At 42.3% G+C, this 24,330-nt stretch overlaps 1 protein-coding gene across 1 annotated transcript in view; it reads left to right on the top strand.

Annotated features, from left to right (window-relative positions):
* EIF5B (eukaryotic translation initiation factor 5B) overlaps positions 1–24,330 on the top strand; it is a 73,341-nt gene that overhangs the window by 12,326 nt on the left and 36,685 nt on the right. The window contains exons 2-10 of the mRNA XM_074965095.1: positions 5,075–5,200; positions 5,280–5,364; positions 5,782–6,433; positions 6,926–7,137; positions 7,368–7,518; positions 9,440–9,538; positions 11,132–11,215; positions 17,443–17,529; positions 23,508–23,806. Of these exons, the coding sequence (XP_074821196.1) occupies positions 5,075–5,200; positions 5,280–5,364; positions 5,782–6,433; positions 6,926–7,137; positions 7,368–7,518; positions 9,440–9,538; positions 11,132–11,215; positions 17,443–17,529; positions 23,508–23,806 (1,795 nt within the window). The remainder of the gene's footprint in view (positions 1–5,074; positions 5,201–5,279; positions 5,365–5,781; positions 6,434–6,925; positions 7,138–7,367; positions 7,519–9,439; positions 9,539–11,131; positions 11,216–17,442; positions 17,530–23,507; positions 23,807–24,330) is intronic.

Below are 24,330 nucleotides of genomic sequence, written 5' to 3'. Positions count from 1 at the left end.
ATGAGCCTTAGGAGGTTTTAGAAACAAACAAGCTTACTGTCGTATATAAGACTGCAGAGTCCTCTAAGCTGTGTAGGAATTTGGGTGATGGAGAGGAAGGAGGGGCCATAATATGTATTCAGAGGCTATAGGGTTTGAGGGGAGGGTCCAAGAGGCTCCCAAAATGTCTCCCAAGGCTTGTTGTGGTGGCTGGAATTGATGGGCTTTGACGCTCCTAGGGCTTATAAAGGGAGGTCCACAGGCGGGTTGGAGACCCATGAGACTGGCAGGGGGTGCAGTCTGGGGACTGTCTAATAAAGTTCAGTAGGAACTGATGTGCTTGCCCATGTGCACCTCCCTGAGGTCAGCAGTAGATAGATTCTCCGCCAGTGAACCTTAGGAGATGTATGGGATCGTCGGAAGCTGCCAGGAGAAAGGAGACTGTACCCCCTCAATCTTCTTTCCCTGGTCCAGTGTTAAATTTTTACTAAACCCTAAAGAAATTACAAAAACATAGTAGTTAAAATTTCGACCCGTAACCATGCACAAGTTTGAAATGTTTGGTAATCAGTAAACTCCAAACAGACAACCCTTTCAAAAGCCCAGAAGTTCAGATTTAATTAAAATTGTAAGTAATTCAAACACTTTAAAATATGGAAGTACATAAAGTATCCCATCTGCAGTAATGCTGGGCTTTATAGTTTCCCACTTCCCTTGGGTTTTTTATGTAATGTCTTTGTATTGTGTTTTGGTTTTTTGGCTCAGAGACTGTAAGGAGTTCAAGAAGATTCCAGTCGTGGATGGCTTAAATTTTGAGCATTTGTGATATTTAGCATATCAAAGAGTACATCATAGAGCATTGGTTTATAACTGAATTGATGTCTCCACTCTAGACATCCTAGCTTTGCATCTGATGATCATCACAAGTTAGCACAGAGAAGTATATGGCCTAATCATGTAAAGATCTGAGGATTCTGTGTGGGGAACTGAGCATTCTCTGTTCCTTTCAGGATTAGGCCCTTAATGAAGAGTGGGGAATTACCTCCTTCACTGAACAGTTTGCCTAAAGAAAGCGCGCGCGTGTGTGTGAGAGAGAGAATAAAGGTTGTGTTTTAATTTTAACATACTGTAACTTGATTGAATTTAAGAGCAATGCTGATTTAAAATATGCATAATAGCGTATATGCTAAAGGAGCAAAACTATTATTGCAGGAGTCTGTAGGACTGTTTTCAGCATACTTTCTCAATTCCTTTTCAGTCTGAAAGCTACTGAATTTCCTAGAAGCTCACAACAATTTTGGGAAGGAAGGGAATCTTGAATAGTTAAGAGGTTAATTTTTTCCAAAACTGAATTTGTTTCTTAAGGTTGAGGTCTTTAATTTCCCTATGTGTAGCCCAGCTTAACCTGGGCCTGAGAGAGAGCCAGAATTTACCAATGTACATTGCCAAAGAGCCACAGTAATATGTCAGCAGCCCCCACCCCCTCGCTACCAGCGCCTCCCACCCACCGGAAGCACCGTTGATCAGCACCTCCCCACATCTCCCAATCAGCTGTTTTGTTGCGTGGAGGGGGTTCTGGGGGAGAGGAGACAGGAAGAGCGAGGGCACAGCAGGCTTAGGGGAGGGAGTAGGAAGGGGTGGAGTGGGGCCAGGGCCTGTGGCAGAGCCGGGGATTGAGCAGTGAGCACCTCCCGGCACATTGGAAAGTTGGTGCCTGTAGCTCCAGTGCCAGAGTCAGTACCTAAACAAGGAGCTGCTTGTTAACTTCTGAAGAGCCGCATGTGGCTCCGGAGCCACAGGTTGGCCGTCCCTGGTGTAGCCAAACCATGAAGGCATAGTAAAGATAAATTCATGGACTAGCACAGAAGTTCTAAATTTACAGATTGCAGTTCCCAAGAAGGTTGCGAGCAAATGTCTGGAGGGCCAGGCTCACTTCCCCTGTCAAAAATACCAAGTGAGAAACAATAGTCATTTCTTATTACGCCTCTTTAGACAACTGTCTCAAAGAATTCTGGGATGCGTCAACTGGTTGAGTGTGGGCTCATATGAAAGGAAAGATTGGGAGCCCTTTCTGTATTTTCTGTGCTCCCGCCTTTTACTCTCTGTCAGAAACGTTCTCTGTCAGACCTATTTCAATCAGCCAGCACTACTTCTGTTTCTCTGTATAAATTTAATACCACTGTGCCACTCTGTACCTCAGGTGGCACCCTGGGATCCCCATGTTCACCACTGTCATATAATTATGATAGTTTTGTACAAAGTATGCATTGTGAGGTATCATTTTGAAAGTCTTGATCTGTTCAACATTAATATCCAGTTGGATTGTATGTGCTATCACTGTATGTGAAGGTATGAAGTTTTGCAGTGTTTGTTACTGAAATATGTAGTGAGGTTGGGAGACGCCCACAGTCAACCTTTCTGTCCAGCAAAGGACCAGCCAGATGTGCTGATGGCCCATTACAGGGAATCCACTCTCTCAACGGCCATCCCAGAAACTTCACAGTGAGAGCACGTATACAATGGAGACTTGAGCAATGGGGACTGCCTGATCCAGGAGCGTTAGAAGCTCCCTAAAAGTGTGTGTGTGGGGGGTCCAACAGGTGCCTGAACTGTAGCTCCGCCCTCACGCCACCCCTTCTCCCTGAGTTCCTGCCCCTCATTACTTGTCCTTATGGCCAGCAAAAAGTGGGAGGGCCTTGGCCCCCCTGTTCCAACGCTACTTGCCTCATCCCCATGTCACAGCAAAAGATCTTTCCAGCAAGCTGGAAGAAAATATAAGACGGGAAGTGACATCATCACTTGGTCTCTCTTCTCCCCCTCCCCCCAACTCAACACCTGGAGAAACATCTGGAAGACAAAGACTTTGAACGGGAGAAGGGGGTCCCAGGCTGGAAAAAGGGTCCTACCCTGTGTATTGAGGAACTATACTGTCTGTCAGAGTGAGACACTGCTTGATTCAAATCCTGTTTCGTTTGTAGAACTCGGGCTGCACATTTTATTTTCTTAAGTAACCAACGTTGATCTCTATGCCTGCTACTTATAATCACTTAAAATCTATCTTTATATAGTTAGTTTTTTTTCATTGTCTTAATGTCCTCATGATTTCTTAGAAAAGCGAAAACTTGGCTGAAACACCCAGTGGCAAACAAAAAGGACTCATATTGTATTTTTAAAATCTCATAATTTGATGGGTTTTAGTGTTTTTGTTTTTTTTAAATGATTTCGCTTAGCAATAGTAATACTTGGCAATTATTAATTCAGACATTTGCTGCTGTCTTGGAAAATCTGAATTTCAAAGAAGTGCATATTCTTTTGTGATATTTCTTTAGATATAGAGAGTCAGACACTTTGGGGATCAGATTTCAGCAGTATTCATGAATCCATCAAATAGCAGGGAGACATTTCAGAATGTAATTGTGAGATGGTTGCATTTGGAACCGATATGTGAGGGAGATGTATGTGGTACTGATGGCAAATTCTGACGGCTAGAAGAGGCATGAGTAGCAGATTAGACATGAACTTGCAAAGTAATACACTGCCAAAAAGAGAAAATGGTAAGCTAAGGGAGTCTTGAGTTGAATACCCAAATGCTTCAGGTCATGGAGCAGGAAATTAAGGTAATAGTATTTCCTCTCTCTGAGGCTCTGGAGTAACTGCACATAGAACATTCATTTCTGGACGTGATACTTTTTAGAAAGGTCTCCCTCAAACTTGTCAATAGAAGAAATGAACAAAAATAATTATTGCGGCTGGAGGGGTGGAGTTGAAAGACCAGAAGAACTAAATTTGTATGGTTACAGAAAGGTACACAGAATTTAGAGGAATTATTTAGAGTGGCACAAGAGGTAATGGGATTGAATTGGGAGGCAAGTTTAAGACATGTATCAAGAAGAAAATTCATGACTGTATGAATTGTTAGAGTGGGAATAATTCTCGAAGTGTTGGAAACCTCTGATTGGGACTCCCAAAATTAGACTGAGCAAAACACTGTAGAATATGGTATAGGGAACTGCGTGGCACTGGCAGAAAGATGGGCTATATGATTTAAAGGGCCTTTTCTTCCTGTGACTTCTGATTTGAGTAAGGATGAACCTGTGGACATATCTTGAAGGAAAGCATACTATGTCAGAAATTCTCAAACTGGGGGGCATCCAAGGGTTCACGGAATGTATTCTGGAGGGCATGAGAAGCTTTAGGAGGTTTTAAAAAAAACTTGCTGGGGGGCTGAAGAACAGCAGCGGCGGCTGCTGGCTGGATGCCCAGCTCTGTGTCTGAAGGCAGTGCTGCCGCTGGCAGAAGTGGAGAAGTAAGGGTGGCATGGTATAGTGTTGTTGCCCTTACTACTTCACTGGTAGTAGCACTGCCTTCAGAGCTGGGGGACACAGAAGGGGGGCATGATCAAATAAGTTTGAGAACCACTGACTTATGTTATGCTTTGGTGATGTAAATGCTAAAGGAGAAACTTTATCACTTGTATCTGCGTCCTACAAACAATTTTTTTTTCCTTCATGGTAACTAGTGTCTATAGCTTTGGGTAGGCTTTCTTTTGAATTTGTTAGAAATTAGTTTTGGAATTTGGTTATTATACATAATTTTTACAGAGTTTCTGTTTCTTTAAAAAACTACGGTCATGTGAACATGCATGATACAGATCCCCCCTCCCCCCCCCACTCTTCTGTGATATTTTGTGTGTGTGTGTACATATATCCTCAGGAGGGGAGAAGAGAATTGAAGTTACTATGGTTTGGGATTGCTAAACTCAATCTTCACATTTTGACAGTGCACAATGATACTGGTTGGGATGCAGTGACTTTGCATTGTAGCACAGGCCTGATATGTACATTTAGGGAAATTTTAATTGACTTGTGGAACTGCATTACAAAACTGTTCCCATATCGTTTAATTTTAAGATGGATGGGAGCCTAAATGTCGTCTTTTAAATTTACTGTGAGATGAAAAATATATAAAATTTAAGTTTCATTCTGAAGTGTCTGTGGAAATTGTTAAATGTACTCATCTTGGTAACTTAAACTCCTTTAGGTGACTTCCTTTTTAATTTGAGCTTTTAGTAAAGCTATTTTATCTTTCTGTTTAGTGCCAAAGATGATATTGACCTTGATGCTCTTGCTGCTGAAATAGAGGGAGCAGGTGCTGCCAAGGAGCAGGAACCACAAAAATCTAAAGGCAAAAAGAAAAAAGAGAAGAAGAAACAAGAATTTGAGTAAATAATTTTATCCCTTTCATTATTGTATTCAGTTACAAATAAACAAATACTTACGTGATTTTAACTTTTTCTTTAGTGAAGATGATATCCTAAAGGAGCTGGAAGAACTGGCTGTAGAGGTACAAGGAGGGAAGGTTGACAGAGAACCTGCTTCAGCAAAGGTGAAAGTTGAGGGGTTATTGACAAATAGCATTTTGAAAAGGGCAGTTTTTGGGTACTCAAATCTTTTACTCGCAGATTACATAAGTTTTGGTGCTGCTGTATAGTAGGAAGACCTAAATGAAAATTGACTAATATTTAAAAGTAACGATTGCTTTTAACTACTCTTCTGCGTTAGAGGCAAACAATGATGACTTTTAGCTTAAACCACTTTTGCACCCAGATAAGCATTAGGAAAAATGTGATGGAATAAGTAGAGCATTCTTTATTGTGGGCTGTCTTTAGTTACTTCAGGTATCCCTTTACTACTACTCAACCTCTATCCTCAATAAGAAGAGTCGTATATAATTGCCGAATTTTGCATTTGAAAACATTTATTTTTCCATGAAAAAATGAAACATGTTTGTTTGATTTACCAGACAGAGAATGACGACCAAGAAATCGGCTTCTCAAAACAAGACAAAAAAAAGAGAGGGAAGAGTAAAAAAATCAGTTTTGACGATGATGACAGTGAAGAAATGGAGGGTAAGGATACAAAATCTAAAAAGACTCAGAAACCAAAAACTGAAACTCACTCTGGCAGTGATGACGATGATTGTGAGATATTGCTTAAAAAAGGCAAAGGAAGAACTGAAAAATCAAATAAAAAGCTGGACCTTTCAGAAGAGGATGAAGTTAACATTAAGAAAAGTAAAGAGAGTACACGAGCAGTATCCTCGGGTGAGAGTGCTGATGAATCGGACGATTTCTCCCAATCTAAAAAGGGTCAAAAGAAAAATCAAAAGGGAAAGCCCGCTCCTAATGCTGAAAGTGGGGATGAGGAAGAGGAGCCTTCATTCAAAATAAAAACAGTGGCTCAGAAGAAGGCAGAAAAAAAAGAGCGTGAGAGAAAAAAACGTGAGGAGGAAAAAGCCAAACTGAAAAAACAGAAGGAAAAAGAAGAGTTGGAAGCTGGTAAAGAACAGGTAAAGCAGAAGGAGATTCCAAAGAGAGCTGAAGAGGCAGCTTCTCCTGAAGCTATTCCAGCTGCTGCAGCAGGGGAAAAGGGAGAGGCTCCCACAGCAGCAGAAGGTTGGTAATTTTAGGAGAGTAATATTCGATGCAATCAGACTTTTTTTCTCTTTAGTGAGATAAACCAGTGATTGTGATTGCAGCTTTTTCCAAAGTCAATAATATTAAAGATACTTAATAGCTATATATATATATTATTTTATTGTATGTGGTTCACCCATGGGCATTTTTCCTGGTCTGTACGTTGTCCAGGTATATGGAAAGCAAGTGCCACATGGTGAATTCTCACTGCGCTATATATTTATAGCTCTGTAGTGCAGACATAATTTTTCACTGCTTGATTCTTAGACATCTATTACATGAACACTTTAGAGTCTTATCGCTATGATTTAAGAGTCAATTTTTTTCTTTTTCAGTATGAAATCAGAATCAGCAATGTTTCTCAGATGTGGAATTAAGCAAAACATAGTATTTAAAATACTACTTAACTTTCTGGAGTCTTTTTAAATTGAATTTCTGACACCCCTGAATATCTGTCTTTTTCTTATGTAGCTGATGATGAGGGGGACAAAAAGAAAAAAGACAAGAAGAAAAAGAAGGTTGAGAAAGAAGACAAAGAGAAGAAAAAAGGTCCCAGTAAAGCTACAGTTAAAGCTATGCAAGAAGCCTTGGCTAAGATGAAAGAGGAAGAAGAAAGGGCAAAGAGAGAGGAGGAAGAACGCTTAAAACGACTTGAGGAGCTAGAAGCTAAGCGTAAAGAGGAGGTACTGCATGTGTTCAGATGGGTGAGGGTTAGGGAAGTGGTGCACCCCCACTCAGTCTGTTGCAGGATTAGGCCCTTACTATGTATACAGTGAAAACTCACTGAAAGTAGTGGAAGGTCCCCCTTCTTGTCAGCTATAAATTGTAATAAATCCTTGTAGTTTGATAACTAATTCCATAAATCACAAAAATGCATAGTGATATTTTTCTGTATCACTGTTTACTTTCATAGGAACGATTGGAACAAGAAAGAAAAGAAAGGAAGAAACAAAAAGAGAAAGAGAGAAAAGAGCGTTTGAAGAAGGAGGGAAAGCTTTTAACTAAATCCCAGCGAGAAGCTAGAGCCAGAGCAGAGGCTACTCTTAAACTACTCCAAGCTCAAGGTAAGTAGTTTTGTAAAATCTAAGCGCTTTTTGTGCACTTACTGCTCAAGGAAAACTTTGCAGATTCTTTCTTCTGTTATCTAGGTCCCATGTTGCTTCAAGCAGAATATACCCAAAAATGTCATCTGAAAATGAGTGTGTTTCTGTGGCCAAGGAAAGCAATATTTTTATTTCAGATTTATTAATAATAGTTAAAATTAAGATTCTGTCATGGGTATTTTCAGTAAAATTCAGCGACAGGTTGTGGAATTCACGGAAGCCCACAATCTTTCCCTGACTTACCAAAAATACCCTGGGGTGGGGTACCACAAACAGAGCACTGCCGGGGCTTGCAGCTTCTCCAGCTCCTCCACTGCTCCTGCAGCAGAGACCGACTACTGCTGCTTCAGCCCCGGGGTGGGGGCTGACCCAACGCTGGCTGCTGCTCCAGCTGGCCCGGGGCTGGCTGTGGGCCAGTTGTTTGGGCGGCCTCCCATCTCCACTGGCTGCGGCTCCCTGGGGCTGGCTGCAGCAGGCAGTGTTCCTGGAAGAAGTCATGGAGGTTGCGGAAAGTCATGGAATCTGTGATCTCTGTGAGAGAATCGTATCGTTAACAATAGTTATCAGAGTAGCTCTGTGCTTGTAGAGTTATTAAATATAACCATAAAACCTGAAGGGAAAATTGGCTAATATAATATATTTGCCACCTTAATCTATGTATCAGTTACCACCAAAAATAAATGCCTATGAAGAATTACTACTTGGACATCCCAATCTCATAAGGCCAGAAAAATTAGATGAGTCTTGCAGTATGTATTGAAAGTAAGTTTGGTTCCTGGCAGACTAAAGTAGGAAGCGAATTCCAGAGGCGAGGTCTTGGGTCTCTTGCCTTTTAAATCTGGAAGAAACTAGCTTGAGTGCCTCCACTGAGCATAACTACGTGCTATCTTAGTGAAAAAGAGGTGCTCTCAGATAGTCACGATCCAAACCGTTTAGGCACTCTGACAAAAGTTGTTGGAATTTTTTTAAATAAAAAAACCTCATTAAGGCCCATGGTTTCTGTACATTTACTGCTGTAGTTTATAACTAGCTTTCTCTGGAATCCTGCTGATTCATTGCAAAATTATACACCTCTGTGTAATCTTGTCAGATCTCAAACTTCGCAGGTTTTGGTCTTGGTGGTAATTGAGTGGAAGGTATTTAAGAGGACCCTAGGGTGTTGGAGCAAATACTCTTGGTACTTCAGTGGCAATCCTTCCCTCTTGCACTAGGTCAACTTTCTACTCTCATGCTAGAAAGTTATTTTAAAGCAAATGAGGGAAGAGTGCCACTGGAGGTCCCATCTTTCTGATGAGGTAGAAAATGAAGGCACTGATCTTCATTTTTTACTTGGCACACAATTATGTAACTTCAGAAGCACAATACTTTTACCAGCAGGCAAAATACTACCTATTTAGCCTTCTTTAAAAGCTTAAGAAAAGAGAGATGGCAGGTAAGAAGCCTAAAGACCCTAAAACAAGGTTTACTGTCAGGCCACTTAGAAGTGAATTCCGGAATAGAGGATCCTTTACTGATGATGCCTTATCACTGCTAAATTTTAAATGTATATGTTTGTGGGATCAAATGTAAACCTCAGTCAAAAGTTTCAAACCTGGGTACCTAATGTTCGATGCCTAAGCATAAGTGGCCTGACCCCTTTTTTTCCAGAGGTTGAGCCCCCACAAATGCCACATGAAGATGCATGTCGTTGGCATTTTCTTGCAAATCAGGCCACTTAGGTGTCTGAATATGCCCTTAGTCTAAGTTTGTGCAGTTATGGAAAACTTTGGTCTTTAATTTAAACCACATCTTATCTTTATTTTAGTTTGCCAACTTGGTCACTAATCTACAGGTTAGTTCTGTTCATTGTGTTCCTTGAACGGTTCTAATTCTCATTTTGCAGGTGTTGAAGTGCCATCAAAAGATTCTGTGCCAAAGAAGAGGCCAATTTATGAAGACAAGAAGAAAAAGAAGCAACAGCAACAACAGGAAAACAAAGAAGGTGAGTGTATTTTACTTCAGCAAAAAATTCTTCATATAATACAGTAAACTGATTTTGACTTTCTTTTCGTAGTTTCTTTTTTGCTATTACTCTTGATCATTCACCTTAATACAGCTTCATTTTCTTGTTCACTAACAATATTGGTAACAAAAAGGTGTATTGCAAAGCAACAAAAGGCTCGTGTCCCCCATATACATCATGAAGGCTCAGTAGATGGCGGCATGATGTTATGGCTTGAGGTTTTTTAACTTTTTTTAAACATCAGGGATTATAGTGTTCTAAACTTACTGATATTTCTGAAGTGAAAAAGCAGTAAAGCTTTATCCTAAAAAAATAAGACTATTTGATTTATTTTTGTGCCCTTTATCAATGAACCTGTAAAGCAGGGATCTCAAACTCAAATCACCACAAGGGCCACATGAGGACTAGTATGGCCCGAGGGCCGCATCACTGAAACCTTTTCATACAACAATACAAAAGTATAGTCAAAAATGAAAGAGTAATATAGTATGCTATTAAAAGTCAATGTATTCACTTTTTAAAACTGTAATGTGAAGAGGGGTTTTTAATATAATATGAACACTCTCAATAATGCACCTCACTCAAACGACACAACACGCATTTACTTTTAGAATTACTTCGGTTAAAGCCCCCGCCCCCACTCCACCCCTTATTTGAAGGTGAAAGGGGGTTGATGCCCTCTGTGAGCTTTTTCAAAGACAGTGCTGTATCGACTGTACATTTGATTCCCCCCCACCCCCGCCCCGACAGACACGCGCACACACACGCACAGTCTTTCCAACTAATTGCCAGAAACTTTCGTCTGCCATAAAATAAACATAACGAGGGTGGGTGCTCACATTCTGAAACATTGGAGTCTGTCAGAACAGATATAGATATCTAATGGATTGCATGTAGCTAAGTGTTTGACATTCCTGCTTTACAGTTCTCCTGTGGTTACGATTGTTACAGCTTTTTCAGCATAATATCAATTATATGCCAAAAAGAGTTTTAAGTGAAATATGGATACACCTTTAACATCTATAACATTCTTTTGGTTTTTTTGGTCTTTTTTTTCTTTTAATCCTGCTGAACTGTAAGTAGCAATTTTTCCTTTGTGAGAAGGATCGTGCTTTGATAATTGTGAAAGTAACCACCAATTTAAATTACTGTTTAGTAATGATTTATTTTCCCCTTTTTCGGTTGGGGAATGGAGAGAGATCTGAAAACTTATTTGTATTATCACATCTTTCTGCCAATGCCGGTAACTGAGATGAATCTTTATTGTTTTTGAATGGGTGGTAATCCTGTTTAGCCAATAATTGACCCAACATCTGTCCACTTTCAAGCCTGTTTATGTTGTTTGAGAAAGCATAGCTTTGGGAGCTGTTTGTTTAACCTTTTAGATCAACAGGTTCATGCATTTTGGTTTGATCTTCCTAAAATATAGTAGTGATTTGTTTTCTTGGTATTAGTTTTGACTTTAAAATGGAATCCAGTGGTAAAATGTATCTAACCAAGTAGATAGTATCTCTCTAGGCATTATTCTCAGACAATATAGCAGTGATTTTGTTGATTTCCTTGCAATCTCAGAAACCATGGAGGTGTCTTCCCCAACTGAAGAAGTTGTCGAACCAGTTACACCAGTACAAGAAGAAATTCCTCTTTCAGAACCAGGTTGGTAGTAATATTAAACAATTAATAAAGCATATGTTGCCTGGCATAGTCATTTTAAAATATTCTCAATTAGAAACTTCAGAAACCTCTCACCTGCACTACTGGGAGAGTTGGAGTCGGAGGTTTTTTTGGTCCTCTCATTGTCAGGAGGACTAGATTCCAAAGGGTTTGTTTTCACAAATGCTGAGCAGTTTGTATGGATTGGCTTGGGAAACTAAACAGCTGTAGGGCAGGAATGTACTCCACTGATGTGCAGAAAACAAAGCTTTTAAGATGTGGCCTTTGTAATGGGAAGTATTAAACTCGTGATTGTCCTTTACTAAGTAATCCATCTTAATGTTTGTGATGAGTAATAGAGTGAGGACAATAAACAAAGAGTTATGCTTCAAGCAGCTTGCTACATTTTTTTAAACTTGCTGCTGCAGTACATCTTTGCTATGGAGGACCAGGAATTCTATAACCACTCCACATCTCCCTTTTTTATAATAAAAAAAATTAACTGAATTATAAACCAGTGTAAATACACACAATTCACAATAAATTTCAAATTCCTTAAAACTGTTTATATTACTGTGTCCACCTATGAATTGCATTTCAGTAGTCTTGGAGTATTCTAAAGATCAAGTGTTTGAAAGAGTCCGATCAGTCTTCCAGACCATGTTCTCTCATCTTTTGAGTTTGTGCATGGAGTCCCCCTATGGAGGAGACACACATCCTGACAGAGTAACTGCAGGTCCCAGATCCTTTGTCGTGTTGGGCAATATTGAACATGAATCCGATACCTCTGGAGAAGTCTTTTTGGAATCTCCACCCTTTGGGATCTGAGAGTTTCTGACAAGTTCTGAACAATTCCAAATATCAGGGAGTTTTTGAGCCAAACTTTGTTCCCTGGTCTCAGTTCAGGTAGTTTGTTCTTTTTGTGCCAAACATAAAAGTTCCGCAGTAACAAAACTTCAATTTCAGCATCCTATTTTCAAAATTCCTTCAGGTTGGGTCACTTAAGTTTAAGCTGCATTGGTGCCACAGGTAAAGGTGTCCTTAGTCCTTTTCCCATCAGAAGTTCTGTAGGCGAAAGTCCAGATGCAAGTTTTGTTGACTCGCCAGGAGTGCTTTATATGGGTCCACTGATTTTTGCAGAAGTTGATTTAACTGCTTTCTCCATCCCCTGTTACTCTGGGGGCTAATGTGGACTACTTGTATGTTGATCAAAATCCAAGTCCTAATGCTATGAAGGCTTCAGAGGTAAACTGAGGCCCATTATCAGACGTGAGGACTTCAGGTATTCCCTGTCTTACAGATACTGATTTTAGTTTTTGGATGATCTGTGCTGATGAGGTCTGTATAAGTATAGCCAAATCAGTCTGTCTGGAGAAGGAATTGACTACAAACACATGTATGTCTTTTTCCTGAAAAACAAATCTGTGGTTACCTGCTGCCAAGGTCTGTCATAAGTCTTAGTAGAGAGTAATGGTTCTGGCATGGTGTGTTTTTGTTTCATTTTTCCCCTTTTTATGCATCTCTATTTCCTATTTCATTTCCCTATTCAGACCAAGTCTCTATACAGATGGTTTTGCTTGTGTCCTGCACTTGTTTATACCTTGCTCTCCCCCATGGATTTTGGAGAGCATCCCTTTCTGAAGTACCATAGTGCTAAGAATACTCTGTCCTTTCAGAAGCAGGCCATTAGGCATGTGTGAAGTTCCTTTACATCCTGCCAATGTGGCGTTAGGTCTGTTGGAAGTTGACTCCTTGAAACAACACCCCCCCCCTTTTTTTTTAATGGCAAGCTCATCCTTTAACGTATCATCTCGGTTTGCTAAAGTTGGCTGGCAGGTGCTGGAATTGCTGCCAGAACAAGGTCAATGTAGACTTTGACATCTTTCTCTGAAGCTGTTGTTTCTTCTTCTTCTTGGTGGCTGCTGTAGCCTAGGAGATGGTTCAAATTAAGAAATAAGAAGTTAGGTGATTTTAGGCCCCAAACATAATTGTTAGAGGAGTATCAGAAATTGAAGTTGTTAGTTTGAGAAGTTAAAGATAAGTTGGAGACAGTGTGTTGTTGGAAAGTAAGAGTTAGCAAGGACATGACCCAGGGTTATGTTACTGTTCTGTTTTGGTTATAACTGGCTTAATGTGTAAAGAGCCAGTAAGGAGGTGGTAGAAATACAATTATGGTAAAAGGCAGTTTAATGTTAATTAATAGTATAATGGAATATAAAGGAGCAGTGTTGCTAAATTGCAGGAAAGCTCCAATTTATATTTTTTTAAGAAGGCCCATTAGTTTCCAGGATTATAAGGCTATACTTCACTCTGTTATCAATAGATTGATCACCCCATTGATACACTTCATCTTTAATCGTAAGTATAATTGTAGTATTATGTAAGTAATAACTCCATGCCTATTTGCTTAACTAATCATTTTTTTCTTTTAATAAAGTTTGATTGTATCATTCAAAGTGACACCTAGTAGTCCTTTACTGAATAAATTTTCTGTAACTGACCTAGAACCTTGAACCTCAAAACTAAATTGAGTTTTATTGCACCATTATCTTTATGCTAAAATGTTCCCAATATTAAGCTGTTAAAGGTTACAAAAGGTTACACTGCTCAGTTTGGGCTCTAGACAGAGTATATGCTGCAGTGCTTTCCCTGGTATGCAGTCAGTGTTGGGGAGACAAATCACATCAGCTATAGTAGAAATCTTTGAATCAAAGAGGGAAGGTCATCCTGTTGATTTTGAACCCAATAATGTGGGCTGTTTCTATGTTAAAATTCAAGCCAAACAGATATGGACTGAGCTGTTCACAGGCCCAAGTGGCTGCTAGAGCTTCCTTTTCCACCGGAGCAAGACTATGAACTGCAATAATAAATCTCAGCTGTTTTCCCCCTTCTTCCTGGCACCTCCTATTAAATTTGGCCCTTTCATATATTCTGTTGTCTGCCCATGAAGACACTTTGAAGTATTTCTTTTCCTCATCAGTGGGGGGTAGAACACATAGGATACCATCAGCAGCACTACCCAAGGCAAATATCAGGGTGTTTACTTGGTATTCTTATGCTTTCTCTGTTAAGCCAAAAGCCATCTGGAATTGTTCCAGTTTCCTGATCTAACCAGGCTAGCGCCTGAGTTGCCAAAATCAAACTTCTTTAACAGAGCCATTTGTGCTATGGACTCCATTGTTGTGCTGAGACAGGGCTTTGCTTCCTTCCTGCTGTAGCTTTCATAGGTCTCTTCCCTGATTTTCCACTTTCTCCATTCACTCATCGTTCTGACAGTCTGGGGGTCTTTTCTTTCTTTTACTCCTCCTGGAGAGAGAGAGAGAGTCACCTCGTTCTGACACCATGTGCTGTGAAGACACAAACACAGAGGCCCATGTTTGCAGTAGCTAGAGAACTTCCTCAGTGGGAAGTTCCTACATTTATTAAGCTCCCCACTGCAATACATCCTGGTCCTCTTTGCTAACTGTGGAGGACTAGGAGCTCTATAACCACTCCACAATAGATACATGTGCTCTTGAAATTCTTCCATAATGTCAGTATTCTCCCCAGTAGATCCACCTAAGTGTGCTGGGGTATTGAAACTCTACTACTTCATTGCTTATGATTGTACGGAAACCTGAGCAGCTGTACTCTTCTGGGAAAAATATTTGTTTCCTATTAAGCCCTTGGTTCTTGAAAAGGAGGTTCGGGTTCAAACAATACATTTGTTTGAAACAGGGCTGGCACTGATAAAAACGTTCAGCTTTGTGAGAGCTTGACTTAAATTTTGTGTGCATTATACATCTGGAATAGAGTAAGTTTCAGATCGATTTTTTTTTTTTTTCTTCACTGCCCCCTCTCCAATTGTAGACTGAGCTGTATCCCACTCACCACAAAAGAAAAGGGGTGGCTGTGAGGGCTCCAAGACTCTGAAATGTGCTTCTCCTCTTGCTCTGAAATAGTCCAAATTCGATGTGTTCAGTGGTGGTACAGCTGTATTAGTTCCAGGAAATAACATCCTGGGACTGACACAGCTACAACACCACATCAAAAAAACAAAAAACCCCAAGCCCCACCATGCCTTTCTGATAGCCCTAATGTGGTGACCTTACAACACTCTACAAAACAAAACAAACGATTTAATAGGGTTTTTGGAAAGGGCTTAAAGTAAGCTTACCATAACAATAAAAGGTGGGAAGGAATCGCTATAGGTGTCTGTCTGGCTGATTTCCTGTTGGAATGATTATTTTAATGGGGTTTTGTTATGTTGTATAACTAATGTCTTAAGATGTACAGAACTTTGAATAAGCATCTCTTCTTTTACCATTTTAAATCTAAATAGGCATACCCCCCCCCCAAAAAAAAAGAAAAAGAAAAATCAAACCCAAAACTCACCATGGGACCAAAACCTTCTTTTTCTTTTCTTTGGTACCTCTCTTTACTCCTGAGGGCATTCTGCACCAAAAAATTAAAAATTCTGCGCACAGTATTTTAAAATTCTGCAAGTTTTATTTGTTAATAAATAAATAAATGCTGAGGCTCCAGCATGGCATTGGGGAGACAGGCCACTTGCTGCAGAAAGGTGGGAGATCACCCTGTAGCTCCCATGCCCGGGACACTGACTCAGTGGTGTGGCTGCACCCAACCCTGATACAGCACAAGGCCTGGGCTTGCCCCAGAAACACCCTGGGGCCCTGCCCCTCTGTGCCAGGCACACCAGGTGTAGGGCAGGCAGGCTCAACCAGACAGGATCTAAGTGTGGAGGGGCTCAGTGTGGGGGGGGGAAAGGGGATCCAGTGTGGGGTGAGAGGACTCTGTGTGCAGCCAGCTCAGTGGGAGTCTAGGTGTGGGGAGATCTGGATGCACAGAGGCTCGGTGGGGGTGGGGGTGGGGGTTTCCAGGTGCAGGGGCAATGGGACTCTGCAGGGGCTTCCAGGTGAAGGTGGTTGGGGCTCAGCAGGGGGTCTGGTTGCTGGGGAAGTGAGGCTTGGTGGGGTGGGGGTCTGGGTGCAGCTTGGTGGGGGTTAGTGACATGGGGGTCTGGATGTGGGGGTTCAGGGTGGTGCAGGGGTGGGGTATCAGGGTGGGGGTTTGAGTGCAGGGAGCTCAGTGGGAGGTCATCTGGGTGCAGGGGTGGGGGTCTGGAGGTAGGGGTTGAGGTTCAGTGGGGTGGGGTTCAGTATGGAGGGCTAGGGGGGTTCTGGATGTACCAGGTGAGGCTTGGCAAGGGTGTCTGGATATGGGAGGTTGGGTGGATGGGGGAGCAGCTCCCTGTACAGTGATTCCTCCCTCCACAGCTGAGGAGCGATGCAGAGAGGATGCTGAGCTTCCTGCAGCTGGAGGAGGTTTCTGGGCATGGGTCTGACACAGCCCCAGCAACTTCTTGCAGGGGAAGAGGAAGTTCCATCCTCTCCTGCCTCCAGCTGGGACTAGCAGCTGATCCCAGCTCAGGGTAGGAGATACTGGCTGTGGTGTCCCTAGCCCTGTGGTGATTTACCTCTCTGCTAGCTGCTCTGGGTGCCTGAAATGATGTACCTGTGCTGCTAGAGAGTGATGCATGACTGCTTTTGCAGTTTCCCTTTGCTTCCCTGACAGACAGCCATTTTTCTGCGGGGAAGCAAAGAAATCTGCAGGGGACATGAATTCTGCACCCGCGCAGTGGCATAGAATTCCCCCAGGAATGTCTTGCATGTGGATAATTATTGATTGGGGACTATTCTATTAAGGACATGCAGTTCTTGACACAGGTGCATGTGATACAGCAGCCAAATACTAAACTAACAAATCTTGTCCAAAGAGCAGAGGCCTTTAGAGATGAGTCCTCTGAGATGTAAGTAAGCTTTGTTGAATAGATAAGGACTATCACAAACTCATTAGTAGGATGGATCTATTACCCAAAATGTTGGATTGTATGATCTCACAAAAGGAGAGTGGATTTATTTCTTGGGGGCATAATATGTTACTGAGGACTTCTACATAGACCATGTCTTATTGTCCGTATTTTTTCCCCTTTAACCCATAATGAATTCTCTGGGGAGCTCAGTGACACTAGACTATTCTAAAGCTACGCTGCAATGCTAGTTATGTAATGCTATCTTTTTGTGAGCTTAAAAGATTCAGTTGCCATTTTGCCATAAGAAAAAGGAGACCCTCAAATATTTCACTTTGGTCATCTGATATTTCTTGCACTTCTATATAACATGGATATTGTAAACCTAGTGAAGATTTATTCATATATGGAATTCTTTCAGTTTCAGAAGAAAAGGAGGAAGAAGAAATGGCAGATGCAGGTTTGGATGACTGGGAAGCAATGGTCAGTGATGAAGAGAGAGAAAAAGGTGGGTGTGTGAGAGTAAATAGAGGTTTGGTAGTATTTTTATATCCAGGACAAGTTTAACATGGTTAGTTAACAATATGTGCTGGTTATTATGACCACATCAGATCCATCTACCGATCTCTAGTTGGAGAATTGTCTCTGTGATGGATTGGATCACAGAAACCCCTTTGGAACTGCCACCTGATGTGCCTAGACTACCTCTGAGCCTGTTTTCCCTGCCAGCTTGGGACTTCAGTACCTTGCCTTGTTTGAGCCAGACATGCTTGCCTGCTGCGCAGACAGATCTGGGTCTGAACCACATCCCCAGCAAGCTGCAGGCTTAACTGAAAACAGCTTAAGAAGTGCTCCTGGCTCCAGCACTCAGATACCCAGGGCCCAATGGGGTCCAAACCCCAATTAAATCTGTTTTACCTTGTATAAACTTTACCTTTATATAAACTCATAAACTGATTGCCCTCTGTAACATTGATAAAGAGAGATGCACAGTTGTCCCCCCCCCCCAGGTATTAATACATACTCTGGGTTGGTTAATAAGTAAAAAGTGATTTTATTAAATACAAAAGTAGTATTTAAATGGTTCCAAGTAATAACAGACAGAACAAGGTAAATTACCAAACACACAAGTCTAAGCATAATAAGAAAAAACTAAATGCAGGTAAATCTCACCCTCAGATGTTCAAATAAGGCTCTTTTACAGACTAGACTTCCTCCTAGTCTGGGTCCAGCAATCACTCACAACCCTGTAGTTACTGTCCTTTGTTCCAGTTTCTTTCAGGCATCTCCTTGGGGTGGAGAGGCTATCTTTTGTGCCAGCTGAAGACAAAATGGAGGGGTTTCCCCAGGGACTTATATAGTCTCTCTCTTGTGGGTGGAAACCCCTTCCCCTCTCCTATGCAGAATCCAGCTCCAAGATGGAGTTTTTGGAGTCACCTGGGCAAGTCACATGTCCATGCATGGCTCAGTTCCTTACAGGATGACACATTCCCAAGAAAGCTCAGATGTGGATTGTTAGCTTAAGTGTTTCTTGATTGGGCACTTACTGAGAATAGTCTTTTCTCAAGAAGCTGACCAACTGCTGCTTCACCGAGGCTACTTAAAATCGAACAAGTACATAGCCAATATTCATAACTTTGAATACAAAAATGATGCATGCATACAAATAGGATGAATATATCCAGTAGATCATAACCTTTGCAGAGATATGTTACATGACATATCTAGCATAAAACATATGTTCCAGTTATGTCCTATGTACAATCATAAGCATATTTCCATAAAACATAATGGGGGGTGCAACCTTAGTCTCTCTTCCTCCTCTCCTTCCCTCCCCCCGCCAGGAGAAAAGGAGGTGAAAGATAAAGCAACTGTGGATAGGGTGTGAGTTTAAGATTTTTATCATGATTGACAACTTTTAGAAATTATTCAAAATCCTGTCCAGTTAATGTCTTCCTAGACATTGGTGTGTGTGGTGGTGGTGAGGGGATTTAGGTCTAGATTCACAAAGCAACTTAAATGTGGGGACACTGATTGTCTTTGTGCCTGGAAAATAACTGCGATTCACAAACCCTGAGTGAGTTTGGTGCCTAGGCTCCCTATACAATGAATGGGGAGGGACAGGTACCTCACAGTGGGATTCACAAAAGCTTGGTGGCTCCTTGTCTGAGGTACCCAGTGGGAGGTGCCAAGCTTAGGGATGTGTACTAAACCCTGCCCCCTCTCGGAGATAGGGTCCTAAGTCCAGGCTTCAGGGAGGTGCCTCCCTTTGCTTGAGATTCTCAGTTGCAGACCCTCTCTTGGTGTTAGGCGCTTACACTGTTTTTGCAAGAAGGCCAGGAATGGGAGAGGAGGAGGATGACCTCCTTCAGAATTTTTAGCCTAGTGGTTAGTGTGCTCACCTGGAGCATGAGACATCCCCAGTTCAAGTTCCCCTTCTGCCTGAGCAGGAGAAGGGATTTGAACCGGTATCTAACACCTCTCAGGTGAGTGAGTGCCCTTACCCCTGAGCTATGGGATTCTGATGTGAATCTCCCTCGCTCTCCTATTGAAGCTGTTCCACTGTGGATAAATAATGAAAGAATCATGTCTGTCTTGCTCTACCCTGTAGCACTGCTCTCTTGTTTCCCATCTAGAAGGAAGGATTCTGCCAAATACAGAATTCTCCCCATCTGGCTACCTTTTCACCAGTGTAGAGTACATATTCCCAGGAACCTACATTGGGGCTCTGTGCTTCAGTGGAAGTAGCTATCTTGAGCTCCCACTGAGAATCGCTATGAAGTAGCTGGCTTGGTGCATTGAACTGGCATATTTGTGGGCAGTCAGCAGGATAGCAACGAGCTGTTCACATGTTACCTGAGCAGCTGGAGAAGTGATATATGCAGCAATTACTGAGTTGCCTTCAGCTGCCCAGTCCTGGGGACATTGGCAGAGGCTTAATACTTGGGAACAATTCCCAGCATCCAAAGCAGTCCCAGTCAAACCACGACTATTAATTTTTGTTTTCTTTTGGGGGATGTGGCACCCCTTGGCAACAAGTTGTGGGACCCTCTTCAAAGCCGCATCTGTTGCGGGTGAGGTAGGCTGGGGTGTTTAAGTGCCCGCTTATGATGATGATGATTACCATCTGAGGGCACAAAGGGAGCATAGCCCCAACCATCTCAATTCTTTCACTGGAGAGAGCAGAAGGGGAGCCTCTGCCTCTCAGCTGTGATACCTAAATCCTTCGGTTAGCCCCTAAAGATGTGGTCTTAACAGTAAGAGTTGTACCCCATCAAAGGCAGGCATCCTTGTGGTACTGGACTGTTTGTTGTACCTCCAGTCCCAAGGTCTTGTTAGTCTCTCTGAAAGTCCACTTTACTGTTTTCTTAGCCAGTCGCTAGCCAGTGGAGGGAAAAATAGTATATTCCCATCCTACAGTAGCCAGATTTTTAAAGGATTTACTAATAACTTCCCCAGCAAGAGAAACATTCACATTCCTTGGATTTCAATTTAGTGCTCACCAAGTTGGGGGGGGGGGGGAGGCGTCTCCCTTTGAATCTCTCAGGGATGTTCCCTTAGAAAACAGCATTCCTTAGAGCAACCACATCAGTGAGAAGAGTTGAGCTCTAGTGATTACTCCTCCCTGTGCAGTAATGCCCAAAGAGAGTAGTGCTTAGACCTCATGATAGCTTCCTATCTTAAGTGATATCTGGCTTCCACCTTAGCCAGTATGTTTTCCTCTTGTGTTCTTAGACCAATGATACTCAGACCTCAGAGGTTCAGGAGCCAAATTAGCAATCAGCATTACCCAAAAGAGCCACAGCAGTGTGAATTCATTTTCATTGACTCTAGTACTATATATTCATATTTAAACAGTATGGCAGGGAAAATATTTACGTTTGCAAAATGACTGACCGAGTATGGCTATTTTATCAATTACAGTTGGTTAATAACATAGTAAAAGCATCCTGACTGGTTAATAGTTAAATCACAGTGGTTTAATATCATGTGCTACCAAGAGTCACATTAAAGAGCTATTTGTGGCTCATGAACCGACCCTGTGCCTGCCAAGGGGAAATAAATTGTCATACTTTATATGAAAAAAGAGCCCTTTGTTTTTTCCCTCAAGTAAACAAAACCCATTAGACAGGCATGTGGGTAAAACTGTCAGGGAGAGCCTGTTTCTACACAGATTATCTGAGTTATATGGAACTCAAAGGACCAGTATCTTACAGGGTTGAGGACTTATTTGACTAGAGACACTGCAGCTTGTGTGGAATATGTTAAGCACAATTCCCTAGTGGAGTTACATAGAGCAATGTGAAGTTTGGTGCGTCCCACCTCCAGGCACTGCTCTTTATACTTCATGATCCAGTGGTCTGTTTGGGAGAATGGTTCAACAATGCATAGCTTGGGATAAACTCCTCACCCAGATTCCTCCTGGTCAGTACAATTTGCTTTTCTCATGAGTAGGAAAGCTCAGAGGACCCTGAAGAAAGAGGTTGCTTGCTAGTAACAGTTGCTCTAAGTCTCCTCTGTGTAGCCACACTTCCTGCCTACCACCTCCTCTGTCTGAGATTTCTTTATGTACTTAGGACTCTGGTTTAAGCGAAGGAACTAAGAGGTTTGGGGGTGCACTCCCTTATACAGCCTCAGACTTCAAATGTCAGTGTCACAAGAGTACACTTACACACCCCTCCAGCAGACACAGCTTTTGAAGAGAGCTCTGTAGTTCATCTCCAAGGGGGAGTTCCATATTCCACAAGTATTAATACACATAGGTGTCTTTCAAAGAAATTGTAACTGGTAAGAAACCTCCCTTTACTGGGGCATTCTACTGGAAAATATGTTTTCTTTAAACCATCTTTAAAATGTTTTACAGTCTTGACAATATTTATAAAGATGTAGTCCCTTCTACACTAATTACAAATTCCTTGAGTTATAGAAACTTTCAAAAGCATCTTTCTAATGAAAAATTGACTCCAAATGGAACTTGTTAGATTTGGAGTGTTAGTTCTTTACTCCTGAGGACATTCTGAACCAAAAAATTAAAAATTCTGCACACAGTATTTTAAAATTTTGGGAAATTTGTCAGATGTGGAGACTCCAGCATGGCATTGGGGAGCACAGGCTGCGCAGAGGTGGGAGATCACTGTGCAGTTCCAACCTTCACACAGCGCAAGAACCAGTCCTGCTCCAGAAACACCCCAGGGCCCTGCCTCTCTGAGCCAGGTGTGGACAGGAAGGCTCAGCAAGGCAGGATCCAAGTGTGGAGGGGCTTTGTGTGGGGGGGATCCAGGTGTGAATTGAGAGGGTTTTGTGTGGGGCAGTCTGGGTGCGGGCGGCTCAGTGGGGGATCTGGGTACAGGAGGGATCTGGGTGCATGGGGGCTTGTTGGGGGATTCTGGGTGTAACAGTAATGGCCCTCTGTAGGGGGATCCAAGTGAAGGTGGTTGGGGCTCAGTAGGGAGGTCCAGATGCTGGGGAAGAGGGGCTCAATGGGGTGTGGATCCAAGTGCAGCTGTTTGGGGCTCGGTGGGGTGGGGATCTGGGTACGGGAGGATTGATGGGGTGGCCCAGGTGTAGGGGGAATGGGGCTGATCCAGGGGGAGGTTCTGAATGCGAGGGGGTGAGTCTCGGCAGGAGGGTCTGGGTATGAGGGGGGTCTAGATGCACAGGGGTTGGGTGGATGGGGGAGCAGCTCTCTGTACAGGTATCCCTCCTCCTGCAGTTGAGGAACAATGGGTGCAGAAAGCAGGGGAGGGGGAAGTTTGCGGAGCTTCCTGCAGCTGGGGGAGAAATCCGGGGGTGGGTCTGACCCAGACTCAGATGCTGTGCAGGAAAAGAGGAAGTCGCATTCTGCCCCGCCAGAACTAGCAGCTGAGCCCAACTCAGGGTAGGAGCCACTGGTTTTCCCCAGTCCCACCCCCACCCATCAGTGACTGACTTACCTCTCTGCCAGCTGCCCCAGGCACCCAAAACACATGGCTGGGGAGGTTTGTGTGACAGCTCTTGTGGCTTCCCTTTGCTTCTCAGTCAGTCATTTTTCTGCAGGGAAGCAAAGAAATCTGGGGGGGACATAAATTCTACGCATGCACAGTGGTGCGGAATTGCCCCAGGAGTAGTTCTTGTCTGCATTGACTGTATGTGTATTTATAAGTGAAGTGCATGGTATGTAATTGAATTGAGCTATCTTATTCCTCCAGATATTTGGGAAAGGGCTCCTTAGGTCAGCAGGGATCATTCTTGGTGGGTGCACTGACTGTATTGCAGTGCTTTGTTTTGATTTTTCACATATGCTGCTTTGACTGGCTCTAAATTTAGAAGTTTATTCCCATACTTAGTGCAGCTGACTTATTCCTTCACATGGATTAAACCAAAATTAGTCCATGTTCTGTTTATACAATGAAACCTGATCTCAGTTACTACTTCTCTTTATGGTGGTTTTTGGGGATGTGATCTTGACAGAGTATTTTACTTCAGTTTTATCTCTCCTCTTGCCAGAGGGAAAACCTGTCCACATTGAAGTCAAGGAACACAATGAAGTGGAAGAGGAAGATGAGGAAGAAGAGGAGGAGGAGGAGGAGGAAGAGAGTGAAGAGTCTGAAGAGGGAGAAAGTGAGGGAAGTGAAGATGAAGATGAGAAGACTTCAGATGAGAGAGAAACGGAGTCTCAAGCTGTTGGAAAACAATTGGTAGAGAAAAAGCCAAGCAAAGAAATAAGCTCCGATTCGGAATGTGATTCTGATGATGATCGTACAAAAGAAGAGCTTGTTTATGACAAAGCTAAGCGGAGAATTGAGGTATCTAGACACAGCTTTGTCTTGAAGCTTATCTGTGTGGCATGAAAAATCTTGGATTTTAGTGGACGTTCAACGATACTTGACTAAATTAGCTTAGCAGTTATGACACAGTATTATTTTTAATCTGAGTGGGTAAAGTAATATCTTCTATAAGACCACTTCTATTGGTGAAAGACAAACTTTTGAGCTTACAGAGCTCTCTTTCAGGTCTGCGTAAGCCCGAAAGCTTGTCTCTTTCACCAACAGAATTTGGTCCTATAAAGGATATTACCTCACTCACCTTGTCTCTAATATCCTGAGACAGACATGGCTACAACAACGCTGCAAACAATATATTCGTGCAAGTGTCCATAGTGGTCTGCAATGAACTTATTGTCAGTGCTCTACAGACTTATAAATAACTTTTATGCAAAAAGTAACCATACTTAATACAGCTTCTTTTTTTATGAATGCATTTAGCAGACTTAGATCTATCTTGACTTAAAACCACAGTACAGGGGTTGTATGAGCTGACAAGCTATACT

Source organism: Natator depressus, chromosome 1 (assembly GCF_965152275.1).
Source record: "Natator depressus isolate rNatDep1 chromosome 1, rNatDep2.hap1, whole genome shotgun sequence".
NCBI lineage: Eukaryota > Metazoa > Chordata > Testudines > Cheloniidae > Natator > Natator depressus.
The sequence above is the reverse complement of the archived record's forward strand: the minus strand, read 5'-3'. Positions and strand labels throughout refer to the sequence as shown.